This window comes from Pinus tabuliformis, chromosome 3_2, assembly GCF_031772625.1.
Source record: "Pinus tabuliformis cultivar Carrire ecotype Pingquan chromosome 3_2, CPIR1, whole genome shotgun sequence".
NCBI lineage: Eukaryota > Viridiplantae > Streptophyta > Pinopsida > Pinales > Pinaceae > Pinus > Pinus tabuliformis.
The window spans coordinates 152223688-152246463 of NC_142302.1; the positions used below are offsets into that span (position 1 = coordinate 152223688).

Consider the following 22776-nt stretch of genomic DNA (forward strand, 5'->3'; position numbering starts at 1 on the left):
TTTAAATAAATGAAAACGAAGAAAGTTGGTTGTATGTCTTTCTTTAAGAATCAGATATGTTTGAGTGGGTCAATTGATTGACAGTGAGGAGTTGGAATCAGCTGAACCCATATGAAATAAAATAAAAACAGGTAGCACGGCACTGATACGTGTCAAAGGTGTCATTAGACCAAGCAGGTCACGCGCATACTGTATAGTAGGATTGTTTTCGAGGGAAGTTGACACAGCTTTCTGGATGTTCTCCACATTTTACCAAAAAACGTTCTATGTTTCTTTTTCCACAGGAAGAAGGCGACAGGGGGCAAATATGATCTGAAGGAGGGCGGCGTCATTTTTTTCAAAGTTATTTGGTTGGTGTTTGGCAGGAAGGAGGGAGGGAGATGGTTTTGTGGGAGCTGACATTGGCCACGGCCTACGTGCTTGGTCTGAAGAGAACCTACAGGCTCGCCCTCAGACTTCAACGTCGCCTCATCTCTCCCCGTCATGTCACACTCAGACAATTCGTTCACAGGTGCTCGCCTCTCCTTTAGCCTAATCTTTCTTTCTCTCAGTAATAAGCTCCTGCTCTGCAGATGATTAGGATCTTTAAATTGTTCGATCTCATAAATTAATTGCCGTTACGAGTCTCTGGTTTTTCGATCCCACATCGTTGCATTTGGTCAGATCAGAAAAGGTTAAGCTTCATTACGCGTACAATGGGCATGCAGTTTGTAGTTCAGCAGGTGAATAGTTATGCAATACCTATTAGTTTTTCAGAATAAGTGAGATCGGGGTAATGTGGATATCTTTATTAGGTTTTACAGAATATGGCGATCGGTAGTTTCATCCTCATCCTCGTAGAACACCAATAGCACACTAGATATGGTTTGTTGTCTAGCAGCGGAATCAAAATCTCGTTTTTATCGTTTCGGATATGTGGCTCGAGGGCGGGAAGTAGTGGGGGGCATGCATATGCATACCAGAGTAAAATCAGCTAAGCTATATTGTCATAACATGATCAGTTATACGCTTTGGAAGTAGCAGTAATCCCTCTAAGTGACCCCTAGAATTACCAATTTTTATTTTTTCTGGATAAGCTGGCGAGGTTGCTTTGACGCCATGATTGTCTCTCTCTCCCATGTACCTGTTGACTGCAAATCATAGTCCGATAGAAATGTGGATGGCATCGGCAATGAATCCTCAGAAACCGAAAAGTCATACAATTAGATGACCCATGTGCTTTTCCCCTTTGTTATTGATAAAACTAACCCTAGCACTAGCAGACTGTAGTCTTGCAGGCTAGGAACTTACATGCAAATTGATGAGGAGATACGCTAGTGTTAATTTAGTTGTTTCCCAGTAAAAGGGACAAGGTATGTGGAGAACGGAGGGATTCTAAGGTGAAAACCAAGAGGAGCTGATTCCAAATGTGCAGAATATATATCTTCTACCTGAATGTTATTGAAACACATTTTTTAAGTGGGTTTTACGTTGTGTAAGAAAATACATCCTCTGTCCCATTTGCTTGGGTTTATTCTGAGTATTTTATTGCTACAAAGTTTGCACAATGCTTGTGCATGAGGGTTTTTCATACAAGGATCGCATACCATACCCTGATCATTTCCGGGATTTTCCCGTTTGCAGACTATAAGGATCTTTGAGTCGCTTGAGCTATTTCCAAATTTGCACAATATGTACCTTGTCGCTGAATGTCATTAACAGACATTTTGTCAATGTGGTCTAGCTTGGGTGGTTAATATGAGAGGTTGTTCTCCTCCCCATCTAGGTTGGAATTCTGCTTGTGACATGCTTACCCCTTTTGGGGCCTGTCTGTCTTTGGAAGGAGTCATATTAGGGTGATGTGTCTAGGTGCAATCCTGGGGTGACTTTGATGGCCAATTAACTAAGATTTGATTCCAAAAATCCGTGGATGAAATTCCTGATGTTGGCTGGAAGCATTTTAAACACAAAAACACATTTTGATGAACAGAGAGGGTGTTGAGTTTTAGGGAATTTGTTTGGTGGCTTTTACATTGTGTAAGAAAATGTATTCACACTCCCATGTATTTTGGTTTATGGCAAGTATTTTAATGCTACAGAGTTTGTGTTATCCTCTGCAGGAGTGTTTTTCCTACAACGGTTGCATACCATGTGCGACTAGGATATTGCTGAAAGGATCACAGTGTTGTCTTGGGCAGTATTGCTTCAAGGATTTTGTCAATCGGATTGAGCCCTGATCTTGTTGAAATATTCATTATCTCTTGTGTGAATCAACTTGCAGTTGCTTTTGAAGTGTAGATATTTTTCTAGGTGGTGATTTTTTATTTTTAGCCCCTTGAACTTGTAGGGAAGGAGTTTACTGTGTTGATTTTTCCTTGGCACTTCAGAATCAGGTATATGTCTAAAACATGATCACAAACACACTAAAATGCCACGACACAAGCACTTTGCACACCGGAAAATGTACAACAGTGAATCAATGATGCATAAGATTTTTGCAAACCCAAAACTTGTTATATTACAACTTTAATGGAACAAACATAGGGTTCCCGTACCAGGGATCGTGGCCCTTACAATTAGCCCTGATACAAGAAAAATGAGGGTTTAATGTCAGTGACACATGACCATCAATCTGCCCTTGAACAAGACACACTTGACTTACTTGCTGATGAAGCGCTTACCACAGCCCTTTCAATCAACGTACCTTGAACACCTGGCAGGTCCTTTGCCACCTATACTTGCAGATGATACTGCTGCTCCAATACCTCTGCCACTGCTGCTCACAAGTACTTTTGCCTTTCCAGAATTGCTTGTATCTTCAACTCTTCAAACTGCCCTCCAACAATAACTCAACCCCTCCTAAGTCACTGTACTTAGGGTCTTCACAAGACTGCACACAAACTGCCCACTTGCTTCTCCAAAGTGACAGAACTTAGGGTACCAATAACAGCCCTCACAACAGCCTCCTTGCTCCACCAAGATCACTGTCCTTAGGGTTTACACAAGCAGTCCTGTCCATAGGGTTTACACAAGCAGTCCTCTCGATTGTGATTTGACTCCACAAATCACACCATTTAGGGCACCTCCAATTGCTGTCCTAAACCCTATTGGACAGACCTCCACTCAATAACACATCTCCCTTGGATCTTTAGCAACCCTTTCTCCACAGACCTTGACACATTTCAGCTCTGTTTTATACCAGTAACCTTAGGTAGACCTGCGGCCACACTTTCAAGGTTTGTAGCATCAAAACTAGGTCACACAGGCCTCTCCTCTTTTGTGGTGGGGTCTACGGGTACTTGACCCTCCTAGTCGTAGTCACCCTAGGTCTTTAGGCCTCTTACCTTGCAAACCAGGGCCTGCGGCCCTCCTTCTGCAGTCTTGTACAGTAAATTAGGCCTTTCGGCTCCTCCTACAAACAATGAGACAACATAGGCTGTGGCCCTCCATTAGCGAGATACCCTAGGCCTTTCAACCACCCTTTTCTTGACAAAACAAGCTTGCGACCCTTCTTCCATTGACCAGGGAATACCCGAGGAGAAACTCAGCTGCTTAGGACAGAAAGTGTTAAAATTGGCAACTAGGGCCAAACTCCACATGGGTCATCTTATTTATGACAACTGCTATTTTTCTTGGATTCCTCTCTCCGAGAGGTGTAGGATTGATCTAAAGATCATCCGATTCTGACATTTACAAATGAACTTATGAATTTATTTTGATTATGGTCAAATTGTCAAGGTCGACCAACAAATTTATGTAGGATCAAAAGCCCAACAGTCACGTCTATTCATCCTCTATGTTGCATATAAATAGAAGGTGACTTAGCCTCATTTGGACACACTCATCTTCACACTTCTCTCTCTCTCCTCGTTGATTGGGTGCGGATTTCTGGGCCTCTCTCTCTCCACACATCTGAAATTTCAGCGGAGCGAAATTTTTGGATGTCGAAATTTCAGGAGAGTGAAATTTTAGGAGATTGAATTTTGGATTGTTTGACCAAGCGTTGACCAACATGCGTTGACCTCCTTTGACTGTGTTTTTGTGAGGGCTATCTCTGTTTGGGCAGGCCGCATTTTTGGGCATAGAAATCGAGGCTAAACGTTGACTGTTGACCAACATTGATTGCAACTAGGGCTGACCACAGGTGGTCTGTTTGACCAGACTTTGACTGGGTTGAATTTCACTGTTTTGAGGGCTGTTTTATCTTGTTTGGAGGCTGAAGTTGACTGAAGTTGACTAATTTGCTGAGGGTCAAATCTGCCCTTTTGACCAATGTGGAGTTTTTTGGTTAGGGCTCTTTTGCTGCTGTTATAAATTATCAGATTTATAAATTGTACTATCTCGCTCTGCTGAACTATTGGAGACTAAAAGAAGATTTGATCTAGGGTCCCCACATTGGGGTTTGTCCCTAGCTTTTGCCACATCTTGTGTCCTCCTGTGTTGGCTTGTCTTCTACTGTTTATGTTTATGTTCTATCTGCTTTTTACTATCATGTTGATGTGATTGCTAATTTGAATATTGATATTGGGCTAATAAAGAAATTGAAGTAAAATTGCTCTAAAGCATAGAACATACCATTGTTGCCTAAATTGACGTGGTATTAGAGCTGAGGTGAAAACAAAGCCCAAGCAAGAGTGGAAGAGCAATCACCAAAGACAGTTGGACAAGGCCAAAAGGTTCAATGGGTTCCTCATCCTACTTCCCGACTGAAGACAAGCTCCATGATAAATCTAACTATCGTGGATGGAAGATGTCTCTTGATTTGACCTTGGAAGAAAAAGAAGTGATGGACTGTGCAGGGTAAAATCCTTGGACCTCCTTCAAATGCATTGGCTGCTGTGAAGATCAAGTACAATAGGGCTGAAGTCAAAGCAAAGAAGATTATTAGGGATTCCATTGATAAGCATCTGGTGGCCTACATCTCCGAATTGAAGACCTATAAGGAGATCTATGATAGGTTGGTCGACATGTTCGAGGTTAGTAATGCTAATCAAATTCTATTTCTCAAGAATAAGTTGAAGGATATCAAGAAGGGCAAGGATGAGGATATTCAATCCTATTTCTTGAGGATTATTGAGATCAAGAATGATATACTCTCGACTGGATAAGTCATTTCTGACAGGGAACTTACTCTCACCCTTGGAGGACTCCCACTTGAGTGGTATGTATTTAGAACCACCGTCCTCAACAATGATCGAATTCCAGGGTTTGAAGAATTGATGTCGAGATGCATTCAAGAAGAAACAAGAATGGTGGAGCAAGAAATGCCTTCTAATAGAAGCAACCCCACTGCATTATCCGCTCATGCCAAAAGGAGAAATAATGCAGGGTCTAAAGGTCATTTCCATGGAAAGCTTGGATTTAAGGGAGGAAGGAAGGGTAGGTGCTTTGTTTGCAATAAGTTTGGCCACTATGCAAGGGAGTGTCCAAATAGAATGGACACATCGCATGATGATGATCACAATCATTCTAGGGGCAATTTCAATAACAACGATCAAAGGAATGGCAGGTCCAATGGCAAAGGAAAAATGAATGCGGGACATCAAGGAAATGATCGACCCTCCAAGAAATCAAGGAACTCCAGGCATGAAGAATCAAATGTTGTTAACAATAAGCAAAAAGGGTACTATCTTATGTCGGCCCTCTCCACTACCTCTCCTCCGGACGCTTTGGGAAATTGGCTGATTGATAGTGGTGCCTCAAGGCACTTCACCGGATACAAGGAAGCCCTCTCCAATCTGATAGAAAAGGATACAAACTTGGAGATTATCCTTGGAGACAATGCCACCTATCCCGTGAAGGGAGTAGGGAATGTTACCCTTCAATTGAGTCAAGGTAACACTATTCATTTGCAAGAAGTACTATATGTACATGATCTCAAGAAGAACCTGGTGTCCATTTCAGCCATGGAGGACAAAGGATTCAAGGTGGCATTCATCGATGGAAAGGAATGTGTTTGGAAAAGAAATTTTAAAGATGCTTTTACTCTTGGGTTTTGGGTTGACACTTTGTATCAAGTTGGAGGATGTCCATTGGGAGGCATGTCTTACGACACATCTCTACAATCTGAACTATGGCACTGGAGGTTTGCCCATCTTCATTATAAGGCCCTATCCGATGTGATACAGATGGTGACAGATATGCCCGAGTTCAAAGTAGATCATGAAGGTATATGTCCGAATGTGCCGAAGGAAAACTTAAAAGGGGACCATTCCCCTCAAGTAATAGAAAGACAACAGATATACTGCGATTGATCCACTCTGACATATCTGGTATGATGCCCGTAAACTCTTTGGGAGGATACTCATATTATTTCACCTTTACGGATGATTATTCTCGCAAGACCTGGATCTCCTTCTTGAATAAGAAGGATGAAGTTTTTACCTGGTTCCGACACTTCAAAGCCTTGATCGAAAACCAATTAGAGAAGAAAATCAAGATATTGAGGACTGATAATGGGACTGAGTACGAATCCAATGAATTCCAATATTATTGCAGAGAAGCTGGCATTAAGAGGGAGACTACAACGCCATACACTCGTGAGCAGAATGGTGTGGCTGAAAGGTAGAATCGCTCTATTGTAGAAGTAGTTCGTGCCATGCTTCATGATTAAGGCCTTTCGAAGTTCGTATGCGCTGAAGCTGCAAATACTGCCGTATATGTTCATAACCGATGCCGTCATCAAGCATTGGACTCCAAGACTCCCGAAGAAATGTTCACTGGTAAGAAACCCAATGTCTCTCATTTTAGAATTTTTGGAAGTTCTGTATATTTTCATGTGCCGAAAGAGAAAAGAAGCAAATTGGGTGCATCTGGGAAGAAATGAATCTTTGTGAGTTATAGTGAAAATTCTAAGGGATATAGAATTTATGTGGATGGTCAAAAGAAAGTTGAGATATGTCATGATGTCACCTTTGACGAAGATATGGCCCTTAGGAAGATCAACAACCTTCCTATCCTAAGGAAGGACAAAGAAGCTGCCACTGGAAATCAGGGTGCAAAAGAAGATGAAACATTGCTTGATGTTGATGAACCTATGGATCCTATTAATCCTCCTCATGAGCCCTCCTCCTCCAAAAGGAGATCCTCATGGCTTAGGGAGACTCTTGAAGATGTTGAGAGATACATTGCACCAAGGGGGACTTTCCGTGAAAGCAAGAAGTTGAACAGATATCAAGGATATTTGACCGCCATGAGCACTATCATTCAAAATGATCCCTCATCATTTGAAGAAGCCGTGAAGCAACAAGTATGGAAGGATGCTATGAATGAAGAATATGAGTCAATTATGAAGAATGATGTCTGGGATGTGGTCCCTAGACCCCAGGACAAATTGGTTGTCACCTCTAAGTGGCTCTACAAAATCAAGCATGGAGCTAATGGAAGTGTAGACCCTCTCATTCACAAATGTAAGAGGGAGTTGGCTTTTGAATTTGAGATGAAGGACCTAGGACCGATCCACTATTTCCTAGGGCTGGAGGTCTAGCAAAAGCTAGGTGAAATTCTCCTCTCTCGAGGAAAATATGTTGTGAAGATATTGGAAAGATTTGGGATGGTGGACTACAAGCTTGTGACTACTCCGATGGGCTTAACTTTAAGCAGTTATGTGGTAGTGTTGTTGGACCTGAATTGGGAAATGCTTCTAGGTATCGTCAACTCATAGGACCATTGATGTTCTTGGTGAACTCACGTCTGGACATATGTTTTGTAGTTAACACATTGAGCCAATATATGGTTGAGCCTCATCATATACATTGGATTGGTGTCAAGAATCTTCTGAGATATCTTCGGGGCACAATCACTCATGGGCTGAGATACACTGCTTGAGATGTGAGGTTGCATGGTTATTCTGATGCCAATTAGGCTGGTAGTGTGGTGGATCGCAAGAGCACTTATGGATGTTGTTTTTCTTTGGGTTTTGCTTCGATATCCTGGATGAGTAGGAAGTAGAAATCGGTTGCCTTGAGCACTGTCGAGGCCGAATACAGAACTGCTAGTATGGCTTCTTGTGAAGTTGTCTGGTTGAGGAAGCTCTTCGGTGAGCTGTTTGGACATGTGTTAGATACCATCGTGATCCTCTGCGACAGCCAGAGTGGGATTTGATTATCAGAGAATCTCGTGTTTCATGATCGCTCCAAGCATATAGATATGAGGTACCACTTTATCCGGTATATGGTACAATGAGGAGCAATAAGGCTCCATCACATTGGGACTGATGAGCAGGTCGTTGATATTCTGACAAAGCCACTGGGGAAGGTCAAGTTCTTGGCCTTCCAAGAATGCCTTGGAGTCGTGGAGAGACCCTCTTATGAGGGCCCTGTACGAAATGGACATTGAGCTCCAGGGGGCTTTTGGTACTTCTTGGAGCGATGAGCAACCATAGGGTGAGTGGTTCAGCCTTACCCCAGTGGTTTGTTGTGTACAGGGTGAGTAGTTCAGCCTTGCCCTAGTGGTTTTCTGTGTACAGGGTGAGTGGTTCAACCTTCCTTTGCGATACCCCTTGGTGACATGTAGGCAGGATGAGTGGTTCATCCTTCTCCTGCTGAGACATCCTACCCATGCAGTCTGGGACTCATGGGAAGTACCTCTCATCTGGCCAATGAGTAGGGAAATGAGGATAGGGACCATAGTACTAATGATGGACGCATCGTGTACTACTGTACTCCCTTTGCTAGGATGACCGATATTGATCTGGGATCAATTGGAACTGACTTCGGGTCAATAAGAGTGGTATGAGACACTCTCTGTTGATTGGAACTGAATTTGTATCAATAAGAGTGGTATGACACACTCTCCTTTGATTGGGATTGACTTCGGGTCAGTAGAGAATGGTATGATACATTCTCGATCACTTCTTCTTCTTCATAGTTCAGTAGAGCAGAGCAGTGCATTGATGGCAGAGATAGTATAGATTGGCAAATGGATTAGCATATGGAGTTCTCCCTAGTTGAGAAGGAGTGTTAAAATTGGCAACTAGGGCCAAACTCCACATGGGTCATCTTATTTATGACAGCGACGATTTTTCTTGGATTCCTCTCTCCAAGAGGTGTAGGATTGATCTAAAGATCATCCGATTCTGACATGTACAAATGAAGTTGTGAGATCTCTTGTATTTATACAATTCGTTGTGGGTAAAGAGACACATCCATTGGGCTTCTTGAACCTACATAATGATGAAAGCTGACCTGAACAATTCGCACATGTGTGGGCATAACTTCAAAATCACACTTCTGCTTGTCCGAATGAGATGATCTTTATATCAATCTTGGACCTCTTGAAAAGAGGAATTCAATGCCATCATCAACTCCATCAAATGAGTTGTCCCAAGGTGGAATTTGGGCCTAGTTGCCAATTTTAACACTCCCTCTCAACTAGGGAGAATTCCACCTACCAATCCATCTATCGTCATCATGCCATCGTGTCGTCATGTACCATATTTGTCATCTCATCTCTGCTCTGTTGAACCGTGAAGTAATAATGAAGAAGAATCAATCGAGAGTGAGTAAGAAGACCTTACCACTCTCCACTGATAAAAGTCAGTCCAGAGGTAGAACCTCAAATGATCCCAGATCAAATTGTTGAACACCATGCATCCTAACGACAGTACATGATGCGTCCATCAATAGTGCTATGGTCCCTATCCACGTTTCCCAAATCATTGGCCAGATGAGAGGTACTTCCCATGAGTCCCATACTACATGGGTAGGATGTATGCTGGGGCATCAATAGGAGAAGGTGAACCACTCACCCTACACTCGTCATCATGGGGTATCACAGGGTAAGGTGAACCACTCACCCTATGGTCGCTCATAGTTCCAAGAAGTACCCCAAGCCCCCAGGTCTTTCTTAGAAGGCTAAGAATTTGACCTTCCCCAAAGGCTTTGTGAGGATATCTGCGACTTGCTTATTAGTCTTGATGTGTTCGAGTCTTATCGCTCCCCGTTGTACCATATCCCAGATAAAATGGTACCTGATATCAATGTGCTTGGAGAAGTCACGGAACAAAGGATTCTCTAAAAGGTGAATCCCACTCTGGTTGTCGCAGAAGATTACAGTGATATCTAGCACACGTTCAGATAACTCACTAAAGAGCTTCCTCAATCAGACAGCTTCACAACAGGCCATGCTGCAATATTTTCGGCCTTGGTGGTGCTTAGTGCAACCGATTTCTACTTCCTGCTCATCCATGAAATTGAAGCAGACCCTAATGAGAAGCAACATCCAGACGTGCTCTTACGATCCACCACACTGCCAGCCCAGTCAGCATCTGTATATCCATGCAGCGTCAAACTCTCGACAGTGTATCTCAGTCCATAATAGATTGTGCCCCGGAGATATCTCAGGAGATTCTTAGCAACAATCCAATGTATGTGATGAGGCTCGACCATAAATTGACTCAATGTGTTCATAGCAAAGCATATATCAGGACGAGAGTTTACCAAGAACATCAGGGCCCCCACAAGTTGTCAATATTCGTAAGGGTTTGCCAATCTAGGCCCAACAACACTTCCATATAGCTTCTTGAAGTTTAGTTCCATCGGAGTAGACACGGACTTGCAATCCACCATTCCACATCTCTCAAGCAACTTCACAATGTATTTTCCTTGTGAAAAGAAAATCTCACATGGCTTTTGCCAGACCTCCAGGCCTAGGAAGTAGTGCATCAGTCCTAGGTCTTTCATTTCGAAATTGGAAGCGAACTCCTTCTTGCATTGATAAATGAGAGGGTCTGCACTTGTCAGAAAGAGATCATCCACATAAAGGACTAGAATGAGAGGCCTGTCATTCTCAACCTTGAAATATAGGTTAGGGTCAACATCGCTCTTTGTAAATTCCAACTTCATAAGATAGCTATCAATCATTTCATACCAAGCCTTGGGGGCTTGCTTCAACCCATAGAGGGCTTTCTTCAACCTGCATTCGTGTGTCCTTCGATCTTGTACTTCGAACCCCTCAGGTTGTTCCAAGTTGACTTCTTCCTTAAGTGAGCCATGCAAGAAAGCAGTCTTAAAATTCATTTGGTGTAGGTTCCATCCTTGAGAGGCAACAAGAGCTATAATTGAATAGATAGTGGTATATCAGGCAACTGGTGCAAATATCTCATCATAGTCCACCCCTTCCTTTTGAGAGAAGCCTCGAGCAATGAACCTGGCCTTGTATTTTTCTGCACTCCCATTAGCTTCATGTTTGAGTTTGTAAAGCCATTTAGAAGTGACCACAGAGTTGTCCTTGGGTCTAGGAACCACATCCCAGACATCATTCTTCATGATTGATTCGTTCTCCTCATTCATCGCATCCTTCCATACTTGGTGTTTTACAGCTTCTTCGAATGTACAAGGCTCAGATTGAGCAATGGTACTCATCGCAGCAAGGTATCCTTGATACCTGGTGGGCTTCTTACTTTCACGAAATGTCCCTCTTGGAGCAATATGCTTTTTAGTATCTTCGAGAGTGTTTTTGAGCCACAACGGTCTTTTCCTTGGGGTAGAGGAATCAATAGGAGGTGGATCAATTAGATCCATCGGACCTTCAACATCGGGCATAGGCTCATCGGATGAAGGTTTTTCCTGCTTTCTTGTAGCATCATCATTTTCTTTTTCTTGAATGGGGAGATCTTTGGCTTTCCTAAGAGCAATGTCTTCATCAAATGTGACATCATGGGTTACTTCCACATCTCATTGACCAGGCACATAGATTCTATATGCCTTTGAGTTTTCACTGTAGCCCACAAAAGTTCCTTTCTTCTCGCAAGCTCCCAACTTGTTTCTCTTCTCTTTAGGCACATGAAAATATACGGGACAACCAAATATTCTAAAATGAGAAACATTAGGTTTCTTACCAATGAAAACTTCTTCGGGTGTCTTGAAATTCAATGGTTGATGTGGACACCTATTTTGAACATATACAACGGTATTTGTAGCTTCTCCCCATAAGAACTTCGGTAGACCTAGATCATGAAGCATGACACGGGTGGTTTCCATGATCGTTCAATTCTTTCTTTCAGTAACTCCATTTTGCTCGAGAGTGTATGCAGTGATTGTCTCCCTCTTGATGCTAGCTTCTGTACAATAGTCATTGAATTCATTTGATTCATATTCAGTCCCATTGTCGGTCCTTAATATTTTGATCTTCTTCCCTGTTTGATTCTCCACCAAGGCTTTGAAAGCACATAACCATTTGAATACTTCATCCTTCTTCTTTAAGAAATAGATCCATGTTTTGCGAGAGAAGTCATCCACAAAAATAACATAATATAAGTATCCTCCTAATGATGTTACATGCAACATACTAGATAGGTCAGAATGGACTAGTTGAAGAATATCAGAAGTTTGACTTTCGCTTGAGGGGAATGGTCCCCTTGTAAGTTTCCCAGCTGCACAACCCTCACAAACACCTTCATGATTCATGTTGAAATCGGGCATACATGTGACCGTCTTCCTTACCCCCAGGTAAGGCTTTGTAATGTAGGTGGGCAAATCTTCGGTGCCATAATTCGGATTGAAGTGTCACAAGAGATGGCTCCCAAAGGAATTCCTCCAACTTGATAAAGACCATCAACCCTAAATCCAAGTCTAAATGCATCTTTAGGATTTCTTTTCCAAAGACGTACCTTTCCATCAACGAATGCTACATTGAAGCCTTTATTTTCCATCGCAAAAATAGATACCAGGTTCTTCTTCAAATTGGGCACATACAATACTTCTTGTAGATGAATGGTTTGACCTTGATTCAAGTGAAGAGTGACGGTACCTATTCCTTTCATGGGATAGGTGGCATTATCTCCAAGTATGATTTGCAAGTTAGTCTTCTTTTCAACCAAATTTGAGAGGGCCTCTTTGTACCTAGTGAAGTGCCTGGAGGAGAGGTAGTAGTTAAAGCAGAAATAAGATAAAATTCATTTTGTTTTCCTACAAATTACTTTCGTCATACCTGGAACTTCTTGATCTTTTGGGAGGACAACCATTACCATATTGAGCAGTGGGAGCATTCCTTTTTCCTTTGTTGTTGAACTTGTTGTCCCTTTGATTCCCATTTTCTTTGTGGTTGTTGTGGTTGTTGTTGTCATCATCCCTTGGAGTACCCTTCTTGTGAGGACATTCTCTAGCATAGTGGCCAAACTTGTTGCAATTGTAACATCTTCCTTTTCTTCCTTCTTTGAATCCCAACTTAAATCCTTGACCTTGTTTCCTTGGACCATCTAGCATGAGCGGAGAAGGCAAGATCATTTCCATTGGAGGGCTTATCTCCCTCCATCATTCTTATTTCTTTTGAGTGCATTTAGCCAATAATTCATGAAAACCCAGAATCTTGTCATTATTGAGGATGGTGGTGTTAAACACATCCCATGCTCTTGTAAGACCTCCAAGTGCAATAAGAGTGAGCTCCTTGTCACCAAAAACTTCTCCTATAGATAGAAGATCATTCTTGATTTTGGTAATTCTCATGAAGTAGGATTGAATGGACTCTCCTCTATCCATCTTGATGTCTTTCAACTTGTTCTTGTAAAAGAGGACTTGATTTGCATTGTTTACTTTGAACATCCCAACCAGCGTATCATACATCTCCTTAGATGTTTCCAAATCAGAAATATAGGCAACCAAAAGCTTGTGAATGGAATCTACAATAATTTTCTTAGCTTTGACCTCACCTTTCTTGCACTTTGTTTTTGCAGCAGCGGGTGCATTTGAAGGAGGCTCCACCACTCTTCCCTTTACATAGTCCATAACATCATTCTCTTCCAAAGCCAAATCCAAAGCAATGTTTTACAAAACGGACTCGGATTCGGACTCGGCCGAGGATCGACTCGGAAACGGAAACGGAAACGGAAACGGCAATGACTCGGCCGGCTCGATTTCAATGACTCGGTCGTTGTAAAAAATACATTAAATATTTATTTTTTTTATAAAAAAACATAATTTTAAATATTTTAAAAAGGTCCTTTTCCTTGAGCTAGTTTGTCAAGGTGCTTTCCTTATTGTTTGCCTCTTGCAACATGCTTTTGAGGTGATCCACTTCCTTCTTTGACTCATTAAGCTCAAGCCTCATACTGCCCCTGCTACCACTGCTCCAACTGTCCTTTGTTGCTGCTACTGCTGCCACTGTTTCTGTTATGCCACCTCCACTCATGTTATTGTTGCTTGCACACTACTGTCAAGAAGGGACTATCATAATCTCACTATTTTCATTACAGTCATCATCACCGTCAATCACATATCGCTGTCATCAATCATGTCAATCCGACAATCAGCAAGTTTCACTATCCAACATCAATGTCACCGTTATGCTAGATTATTGCCACATCAAACATGCTACTCTCATTGCACACACTGCCCAACTATCACTGCCATATCAAGGTTATTGCTATACAGGGGACTGTCACACATCACTCTTAACTCCTTTACTAGCAAGCCAATCCAAATTCTGAATTAAGAATTGTGCTCAACCCTAGTAGCTTGCAATGATTCAGCTCAACTCTGCTATCATTGTCATAGAGATAACATCACTGTAAGGATTCTGCCACAGGGTCACTGTAATATAACAAGATTACTGGTGCGTATCAATGTCACTGTCATGGTTATTGTTATATCAAGATCAAGGTCACTGATGTCCTAAATGAGGAAGAGTCACTGGTGTCTTCAATCAAGCTTGCAATCTGCAACTTCTTCTACTGCTAAGAACTTGTCAACTAATCTTCACACATCCTCAGCTCCAAATCAGCAAAAAAGTAATTTTTTTTTAACTTAAATCGCTGCCCAGCCGGTCTGCTATTGACTCGGCCGTTTTTTGACGGGACCCGGCCGGGTTGACCGGGTCAGCTATGACCCGGCCGAGTCATTGGCTGACTCGGCCGGGTCATAGCTGACCCGGTCAACCGAGCCGGGTCAAAGGCCGTTTCGCAATTTTTTTTTTGACTCGGAATGAAACGGCCGTTTCCGTTTCGGTACGGCCGTTTCGTAAAACAATGATCCAAAGTCATCTTCCATGCATGATAGTCAGATTTGTCCTTGAGCTTGCCCTCAGATTTGAAGACAGATGTAGTCGTCATTGAAGCTAGACCAATATTCTTGTCAACAACTTCCCTTAGTGATTGTTTTCCTCACTCTTGCTTGTGCTTTGTCTTCACCTGGGCTCTGATAGCATGTTAATTTTTAGATAACAATGGTATGTTCTATGCTTAGAATAATTTACTTCAATGTTCCTTAGCAGACCAATAACAATTGCCAATTTCCAATAGCAATCACAATAATCACATTGACAGTAAAAGCATATAGAACAAAAAACAAACTGCAGAAGACAAGCCAAGACAAGAGGACACCAGATTTAGCAGATGCTAGTGAAAAACCCCAATGTGGGGGAAACCCTTTGATCAATTCGTCTTATTATTAAATCAAAAGTTTAGAAGAGAGAGAGAGTACAAAAGTCAAATTGACTTGCCCAATACAAAGTCAAATCAACCCTGTAAATTTCTGCAGTCAATTGCAGCCCTAACCAGAAAGTCAACATTGGTCAAAACAACAACAATTCTTCCTTGAAGTAGCTCGGTCTTCCTTGGTCAAACTCGACTTGATTTCAACCCAAAATAGCTTGGTCGAAGGAGAGAAAATTGTTGTAATTTTTTTTGTGGTCAAACAATAGTCAACCTTGAAGTCAATGTAGGTCAATCAGCCCAGAAATTCTCGGTTTTTGTTCCCACAAATGTGGCCTGAGAAAATCGAACTTTTGACCCAAAAATTGAAGTCAAACTTAGTCAAAAACACCTCAGTCAACGCTGGTCAAACCCGTCCCTGAAGTCTGAATTTGGCCTGTAATTTTGCCTAGAAAATCTATCCTCCTAGCCTCACGTGTGAGAGAGAGAGGTTGCCCAAGCGATGTACAAACCAATCTGATGAAGAGAGAGAAGAATGTGTGAGTGATGAATGTGCCAAATGAGGTGTGAGGTCTCGTGTATTTATACAATTCGTTGTGGGTGAAGAGACACATCCATTGGGTTTCTTGATCCTACATAATGATGAATTTGACTTGAACAATTTGCACATGCGTGGGTATAAATTCAAAATCACACTTCTGCATGTCCAAATTAGACGATCTTTATATCAATCTTGGACCTCTCGAAAACAGGAATCCAATGCCATCATCATCTCCATCAAATGAGTTGTCCCAAGGTGGAATTTGGCGCTAGTTGCCAATTTTAACACTCCCTCTCAACTAGGGAGAATTCCACCTACCAATCCATCTGTCGTCATCATGCCATCCTGTCGTCATGTACCATAACTGTCATCTCATCTCTGCTCTGCTGAACCGTGAAGTAATAATGAAGAAGAATCGATCGAGAGTGAGCCACAAGACCTTGCCACTCTCCATTGGCAAAAGTCAGTCTAGAGGTAGAACCTCAAATGGATCCTGATCAAATTGTTCAACACCATACATCCCAACAGCAGTACACGATAAGTCCATCGGTAGTGCTATGGTCCCTATCCACGTTTCCCAACTCATTGGCCAGATGAGAGGTACTTCCCATGAGTCCCGGACTACATGGGTAAGATGTATGTTGGGGCATCAACAGGAGAAGGTGAATAACTCATCTTGCCCATATGGCATAGGAGAAGGTGAACCACTCATCCTATGCATATGTCAATTGTAGGGGAAGGTGAACCACTCACCCTACACACGTCTAGTAGGGGAAGGTGAACCACTCACCCTACACACATGTCACCATGGGGTAGCATAGGGGAAGGTGAACCACTCACCTTGTACATAGCGCACCAATAGGAGAAGGTGAACCACTCACCTTTTGGTCGCTCATAGCTCCAAGAAGTACTCGAAGCCCCCAGGCTCTCCCAGAGCTCAGTGTCCAACTCAAGCGGGACCCTCATGGTAGGTTCTTTCCACGATTCCAACTCTCTCTCAGAAAGCTAAGAATTTGACCTTCGGCAAAGGCTTTGTTAGGATATCTGCGACTCGCTCATCAGTCCTGATGTGTTGGAGCTTTATTGCTCCCCGTTGTACCATATCCTGGATAAAATGGTACTTTATCAATGTGCTTAGAGCGGTCGCAGAACACAAGATTCTTTAAAAGGCGAATCCCATTTTGGTTGCGCAGAAGATCACGGTGGTATCTAGCATGTGCTCAAATAGCTCATTGAAGAGCTTCCTCAACCAAATAGCTTCACAATACGCCGTACTAGCTAAAATGTTTTTGGCCTCGGCGGTGCTTAGTGCAACCGATTTTTGCTTCTAGCTCATACAAGAAATTGAAACAGACCCCTAATGAGAAGCAACATCCATACGTGCTCTTTTGATCCACCACAATGCCAGCCGAGTCAGCATCTGTATATCCATGCAACCTCAAACTCTCGACAGTGTATCTCAATCCATAATAGATTGTGCCCCAAAGATATCTTAAGAGATTCTTAACAACAATCCAATATATGTGATGAGGCTCGACCATAAATTGACTGAACGTATTCACAACGAAGCATATGTCAGGACGAGAGTTTACCAAGAACATCAGGGCCCCCACAAGTTGTCGATATTCGGAAGGGTTCACCAATTCGGGCTCAACAACACTTCCACATAGCTTCTTGAAGTCGAGTTCCATTGGAGTAGACATAGACTTGCAATCCACCATCCCACATCTCTCAAGCAACTTCACAATGTATTTTCCTTGTGAAAGGAAAATCTCACGTGGCTTTTGCCAGACCTCCAGGCCTAAGAAGTAATGCATAAGTGCTAGGTCCTTCATCTCAAACTCGGAAGCCAACTTCTTCTTGCATTGATAAATGAGAGGGTTTGCACCTATCAGAAAGAGATCATCCACATAAAGGACCAGAATGAGAGGCCTGTCATTCTCAACCTTGAAATATAGGTTAGGGTCAACATCGCTCCTTGGAAGTCCTAGCTTCATAAGATAACTGTCAATCCTCTCATACCAAGCCTTGGGGGCTTGCTTCAACCCATAAAGGGCTTTTTCCAACCTGCATTCGTGTGTCCTTCGATCTTGTACTTCGAACCCCTCAGGTTGTTCCAAGTTGACTTCCACCTTAAGCGAGCCATGCAAGAAAGCACTCTTAACATCCATTTGGTGTAGGCTCCATCCTTGAGAGGCAACAAGAGCTGTAATTGAACAGATAGTGGTATAGCGGGCAACTGGTGCAAATATCTCATCATAGTCCACCCCTTCGTTTTGATAGAAGCCTCGAGCAACGAACCTCTCCTTGTATTTTCAACTCTCCCATCTGCTCCATGTTTGATTTTGTAAAGACGTTTAGAAGTGACCACAGAGTTGTCCTTGGGTTTAGGAACCACATCCCAGGCATCATTCTTCATGATTGATTCGTTCTCCTCATTCATTGCATCCTTCCATACTCGGAGTTTTACAGCTTCTTCGAATGTACAAGGCTCAGATTGAACAATGGTACTCATGGCAGCAAGGTATCCTTGATATCTAGTGGGCTTCTTATTTGCACGAAATGTCCTTCTTGGAGCAATTCACTTTTTAGCATTTTCGAGAGTGTCTTTGAGCCACAACGGTCTTTTCATTGAGGTAGAAGGATCACTAGGAGGTGGATTAGTGGGATCCATTGGACCTTCAACATCGGGCACAGGCTCATCGAACAGAGGTTCTTGCTGCTTTCTCGTAGCATCACCATTTGCTTTTCGTAGATGGGATCTCTGGATTTCCCGAGAGTAGTGTCTTCATCATATCTGACATCATGGCTTTCGCTTGAGGGGAATGGTCCCCTTGTAAGTTTCTCAGCTGCACAACCCTGACAAACACCTTCAAGATTCATGTTGAAATCGGGCATACCTGTGACCATCTTCCTTACCCCAAGTAAGGCTTTGTAATGAAGGTGGGAAAATCTTTGGTGCCATAATTTGGATTGAAGAGAAGTGTCGCAAGACATGGCTCCCAAAGGACTTCCTCCAACTTGATAAAGACCATCAACCCTAAATCCAAGTGTAAATGCATTTTTAGGGTTTCTTTGCCAAAGACGTACCTTTCTATCAACGAATGCTACCTTGAGCCCTTTATCTGCCATCGCAGAAATAGATACCAGGTTCTTCTTCAAATCGAGCACATAAAATACTTCTTGTAGATGAATGGTTTGACCTTGATTCAAGTGAAGAGTGATGGTACCTATTCCTTTCACGGGATAGGTGGCATTATCTCCAAGTATGATTTGCAAGTTAGTCTTTTTTTCAACCAAATTCGAGAGGGCCTCTTTGTACCCCATGAAGTGCCTTATGGCTCCACTATCAATCAACCAATGATCTAATATATCCGGAGGAGAGGCAGTAGATAAAGCGGAAATAAGATAAAATTCATTTTGTTTTTCTACAACATTACTTTCCTCATACCTGGAATTTTTTGATCTTTTTGGAGGATGATTATTTCCATATCGAGCAGTGGGAGTGTTGTCGCACAAAGTGTCTAGGCACTGTGACAACGCTCAGAGTAAGGATTGTCACTCTAATCCTTACTCACTTTGTTTAGACTCTCTCCTAGACAAGTCAAGGGGGGTAATCCCTAAGGTGGATGAATGAGAATAGCTTGTGGAACACAGGATCTAGGAGATTTTTAGGATGGACAACCTGATGAATTTATAACAAATCTTGGTCAACTGAGATGAATAGTTTAAACACAAGACATAGCCGCAAGATAGAAATGATTATAGACCAATGCCTTATATTCGATTAACCATAGATTAAGCAAAAACAAGTTATCCAAAGCAATTTACAATATGTGACGAATAGTGACAATCATGAATGATCAATGTAAATGCCCAAAACTACAATATGCAAGAGATTCTAGATTTAAAATAATTCTCATTAATGGCCCAGATCTAGAATTAATTAACTTTCTCCAGTATGATTTAAAACATTTATCGCACCTTGACCATAGAAAAATCATGAAAAATGCATTTAATCACCAAATAACACCAAGGAAATTTAAATTAGAATTTTAATTATTCCTTAGGCAATTATTTGAATGAAGAAATCAAAATCTTTTAATGTCACTGAATTAAAATGAATCAAAGTTAAAAATTAAAATTTTAATGGGCCATAGGCCACATTAAAATATTAAATGTGTAAGCGCAAACCCCCTTTAGTTTAAATTTTTTAATAATTTCAAGTCAAAAAATGAAATATTTTAGATTTTACATTTTTTAATTTTTTTAAATGTTTTAGATTTTTTAAAATGTTTTAGATTTTTAATTTAAAGAATTTTTAAATCAAATAAAAAAAAGAAAATCAAAACTCTAAACTAAAACAAAATTAAACAAAGTTTCAAATGAAAATGAAATCAGACTGACCTAAACTAAACTAATAAAAATGATATCTAACCTAAGGCATACATAAAACATAAAAAATCGAACTTTTTTTGCTGTTTGCTATGCATGTTAACTAGGCTCGACGACGATAGAAGGAGAGATAAGAGAAGATCAACAACGAATGCAGGTTTGATGGACGGAGGGGGCTGCAGCGATAGGCGAGGGAAAGGGACGCGCAGGCTTGCAGGTGGACAACAACGAGGAAGGGTTTGATGACAGCGATGAGGAATGCGAGTAAAGGTTTGTAGAAGGAGAAGACTTCAGGTGAAGCCAGCGAGGAGCTGTACGAGAAGAATGGCAACGACGGAGGGCAGATCGAAGGGAAGGGCTGTTGGATATGCAGTGAAGCAGGGGATTAGACGTGGGCAGAAAAGGAAACGAAACGTAAATAAGGAAAGCCGCAGACAGGGAAGGGGTAGCGAGTATACGACAAGTTAAATCGACGGATTTCGTGGCTGCGGATGGAGGGTTTGTAAGGTTTTGAAGAACACGCAGCGAAGAGAACACATATGTATGGCAGCTAAAACAAACGCAGGCAGACCCAAAATTTTCTAGATTAAAAAAACCCAAATGCAGACAATAACAAAAAAATTTCGAAATTTTCCAGAAAACCCCAGGCAACAAAGGAATTGTAGCCCAAAACTTAAGATAAACCCAAAAAAATGAATTTCACACCATTGTATTTTTAAGCTTCAAGTTTATCAATGAAACCCTCGTTAAATCGTCTCCAGATTTAAAAAATTTTAAAACCCTTGGACTACAAAAGACTGGATAATAGTCTCCCTGCAAAATTATGCAAATAAAACCCCAGAGATCCAGATCTTACCCTCCAGGGCCTAGATCTGGACTCTACATGAATTTCTTCTTTAGATTTGTAGCTGCAAGACAACAAAAAACACCCAAACGATATATACAATGATAAAACTAAAACCCAGAAAAACCCAAGTCAGAAAACCAAAAATAATTTACAGATCTATGCACAAGAATGGTATATCTATCAGATCTGAGGAGTATGAGTCCAACTCCGCTCCCATTTCTGATAGTCTAAGGCTCTCAACACCCAGATCGATCAATTTCGCACATAATTTTTATTTTATTTTATTATTATTATTATTTTTTAAAGGAGGTGCTTAGCTCAAAAGCTTTCATGTGTCACCAATAAAAAAATCTTATGATAAGCTCGGGATCAAATTAGGTTGGGCTCTTCAGAAAACACAGATTGGGAGTTGGCTAGTCCAACTGAAAACTTCCCCGAACGGCCGATGATCTAAAAATCAAGATTTTCTTGCAGAACTCAATCCAACAATCAAAATAGAGTGAGAAAATGATAACAAAATTCAGATAAATAGAGATACCTGCTATTACATTCAAAATTTAAATTATCACTTAAACTCAAACGATTGAGCAAGATGCCTGTACTCAAATCACTCTTTAGAAGCTATCATCAATGGCTAAAAAAATTTACGCATGAAAAATGACACATCTTACAATATTTCCATGAAGAGTAACACCAATGAAGATTAATCCCAAAGTCTTTATTTATTATTCAAATTTTTTTACACGAGCTTTTCGCTTAGCACACGACTTAAAGGTCGGATGATTCGACTGACAAATGACTTCCTATTTAAAGATAAGTCCTCCAACCACTAGTTCGAGTGATCCTCGTTAAAGCAATCTTGATCATTGATGAGGATCAAAATTTCTTTTAATCTCATCCGTCAAAATTTTCAATTCGTGAGGAAATTCGAATTTTTGAATTAATTTCCTTGAAATTTTGACTTTGACTTAACCCAAGGGATCAAAGGCTTAAAATTTATCAAAATAATTAATTTACTTTAGTCATGGGACTTTTTAAATTTTGATTTTTAAGGACCGACGAATTTTGCCTTTGGAGAATTTAAATTTACCTAGGACCTAGAATTAATTAAATTTCTGGTTTAGGATTTTAATTATTTTTTTGGTCAGAAAATTTAATTAATTAACCAATGAGGTGATAATTTATTTTTCCAAGCCTTAAGACACTTTACATCATGATTTTCATATTTTTTACATCATAAGGGGGAAAACCTGTCTGTAATAAATCCTCACAGACTACCCACTTCTGCGATACAAATATAATCCAGCAGACCAAGCAATTTGTAATAAAATAACCTAACCAAATAGTTAGGATTATTCTAAAATCACTTTTACATAGACTCGATCTAGAACACTAGGACTTGCTTAAGATCCCAGTGACAAAATACATTCTGGTTTTGGGGTAAGACTGAAGGAAAACTTTGCTGACCATCCGAGAATGGATCGGTGAGACAAAAACCCCCCGGAAATGTAGATCGTCACCAGAAAAATAGGTTTACTTAGGCAATTACATACACGACATAGACCTACTGAGATTATTTACATTATACATATGCAGAAAGGGTTTACATAATGTCTTGGAAGTGAAACTGATGATGATAGTTATACA

At 41.2% G+C, this 22776-nt stretch overlaps 1 protein-coding gene across 1 annotated transcript in view; it reads left to right on the forward strand.

Annotated features, from left to right (window-relative positions):
- Positions 1-22776, forward strand: part of LOC149180264 (envelope glycoprotein) — a 73239-nt gene continuing 50463 nt past the window's right edge. The window contains exons 1-2 of the mRNA XM_089415992.1: positions 1-131; positions 285-511. Of these exons, the coding sequence (XP_089272118.1) occupies positions 381-511 (131 nt within the window). The 5' untranslated portion in view covers positions 1-131; positions 285-380. The remainder of the gene's footprint in view (positions 132-284; positions 512-22776) is intronic.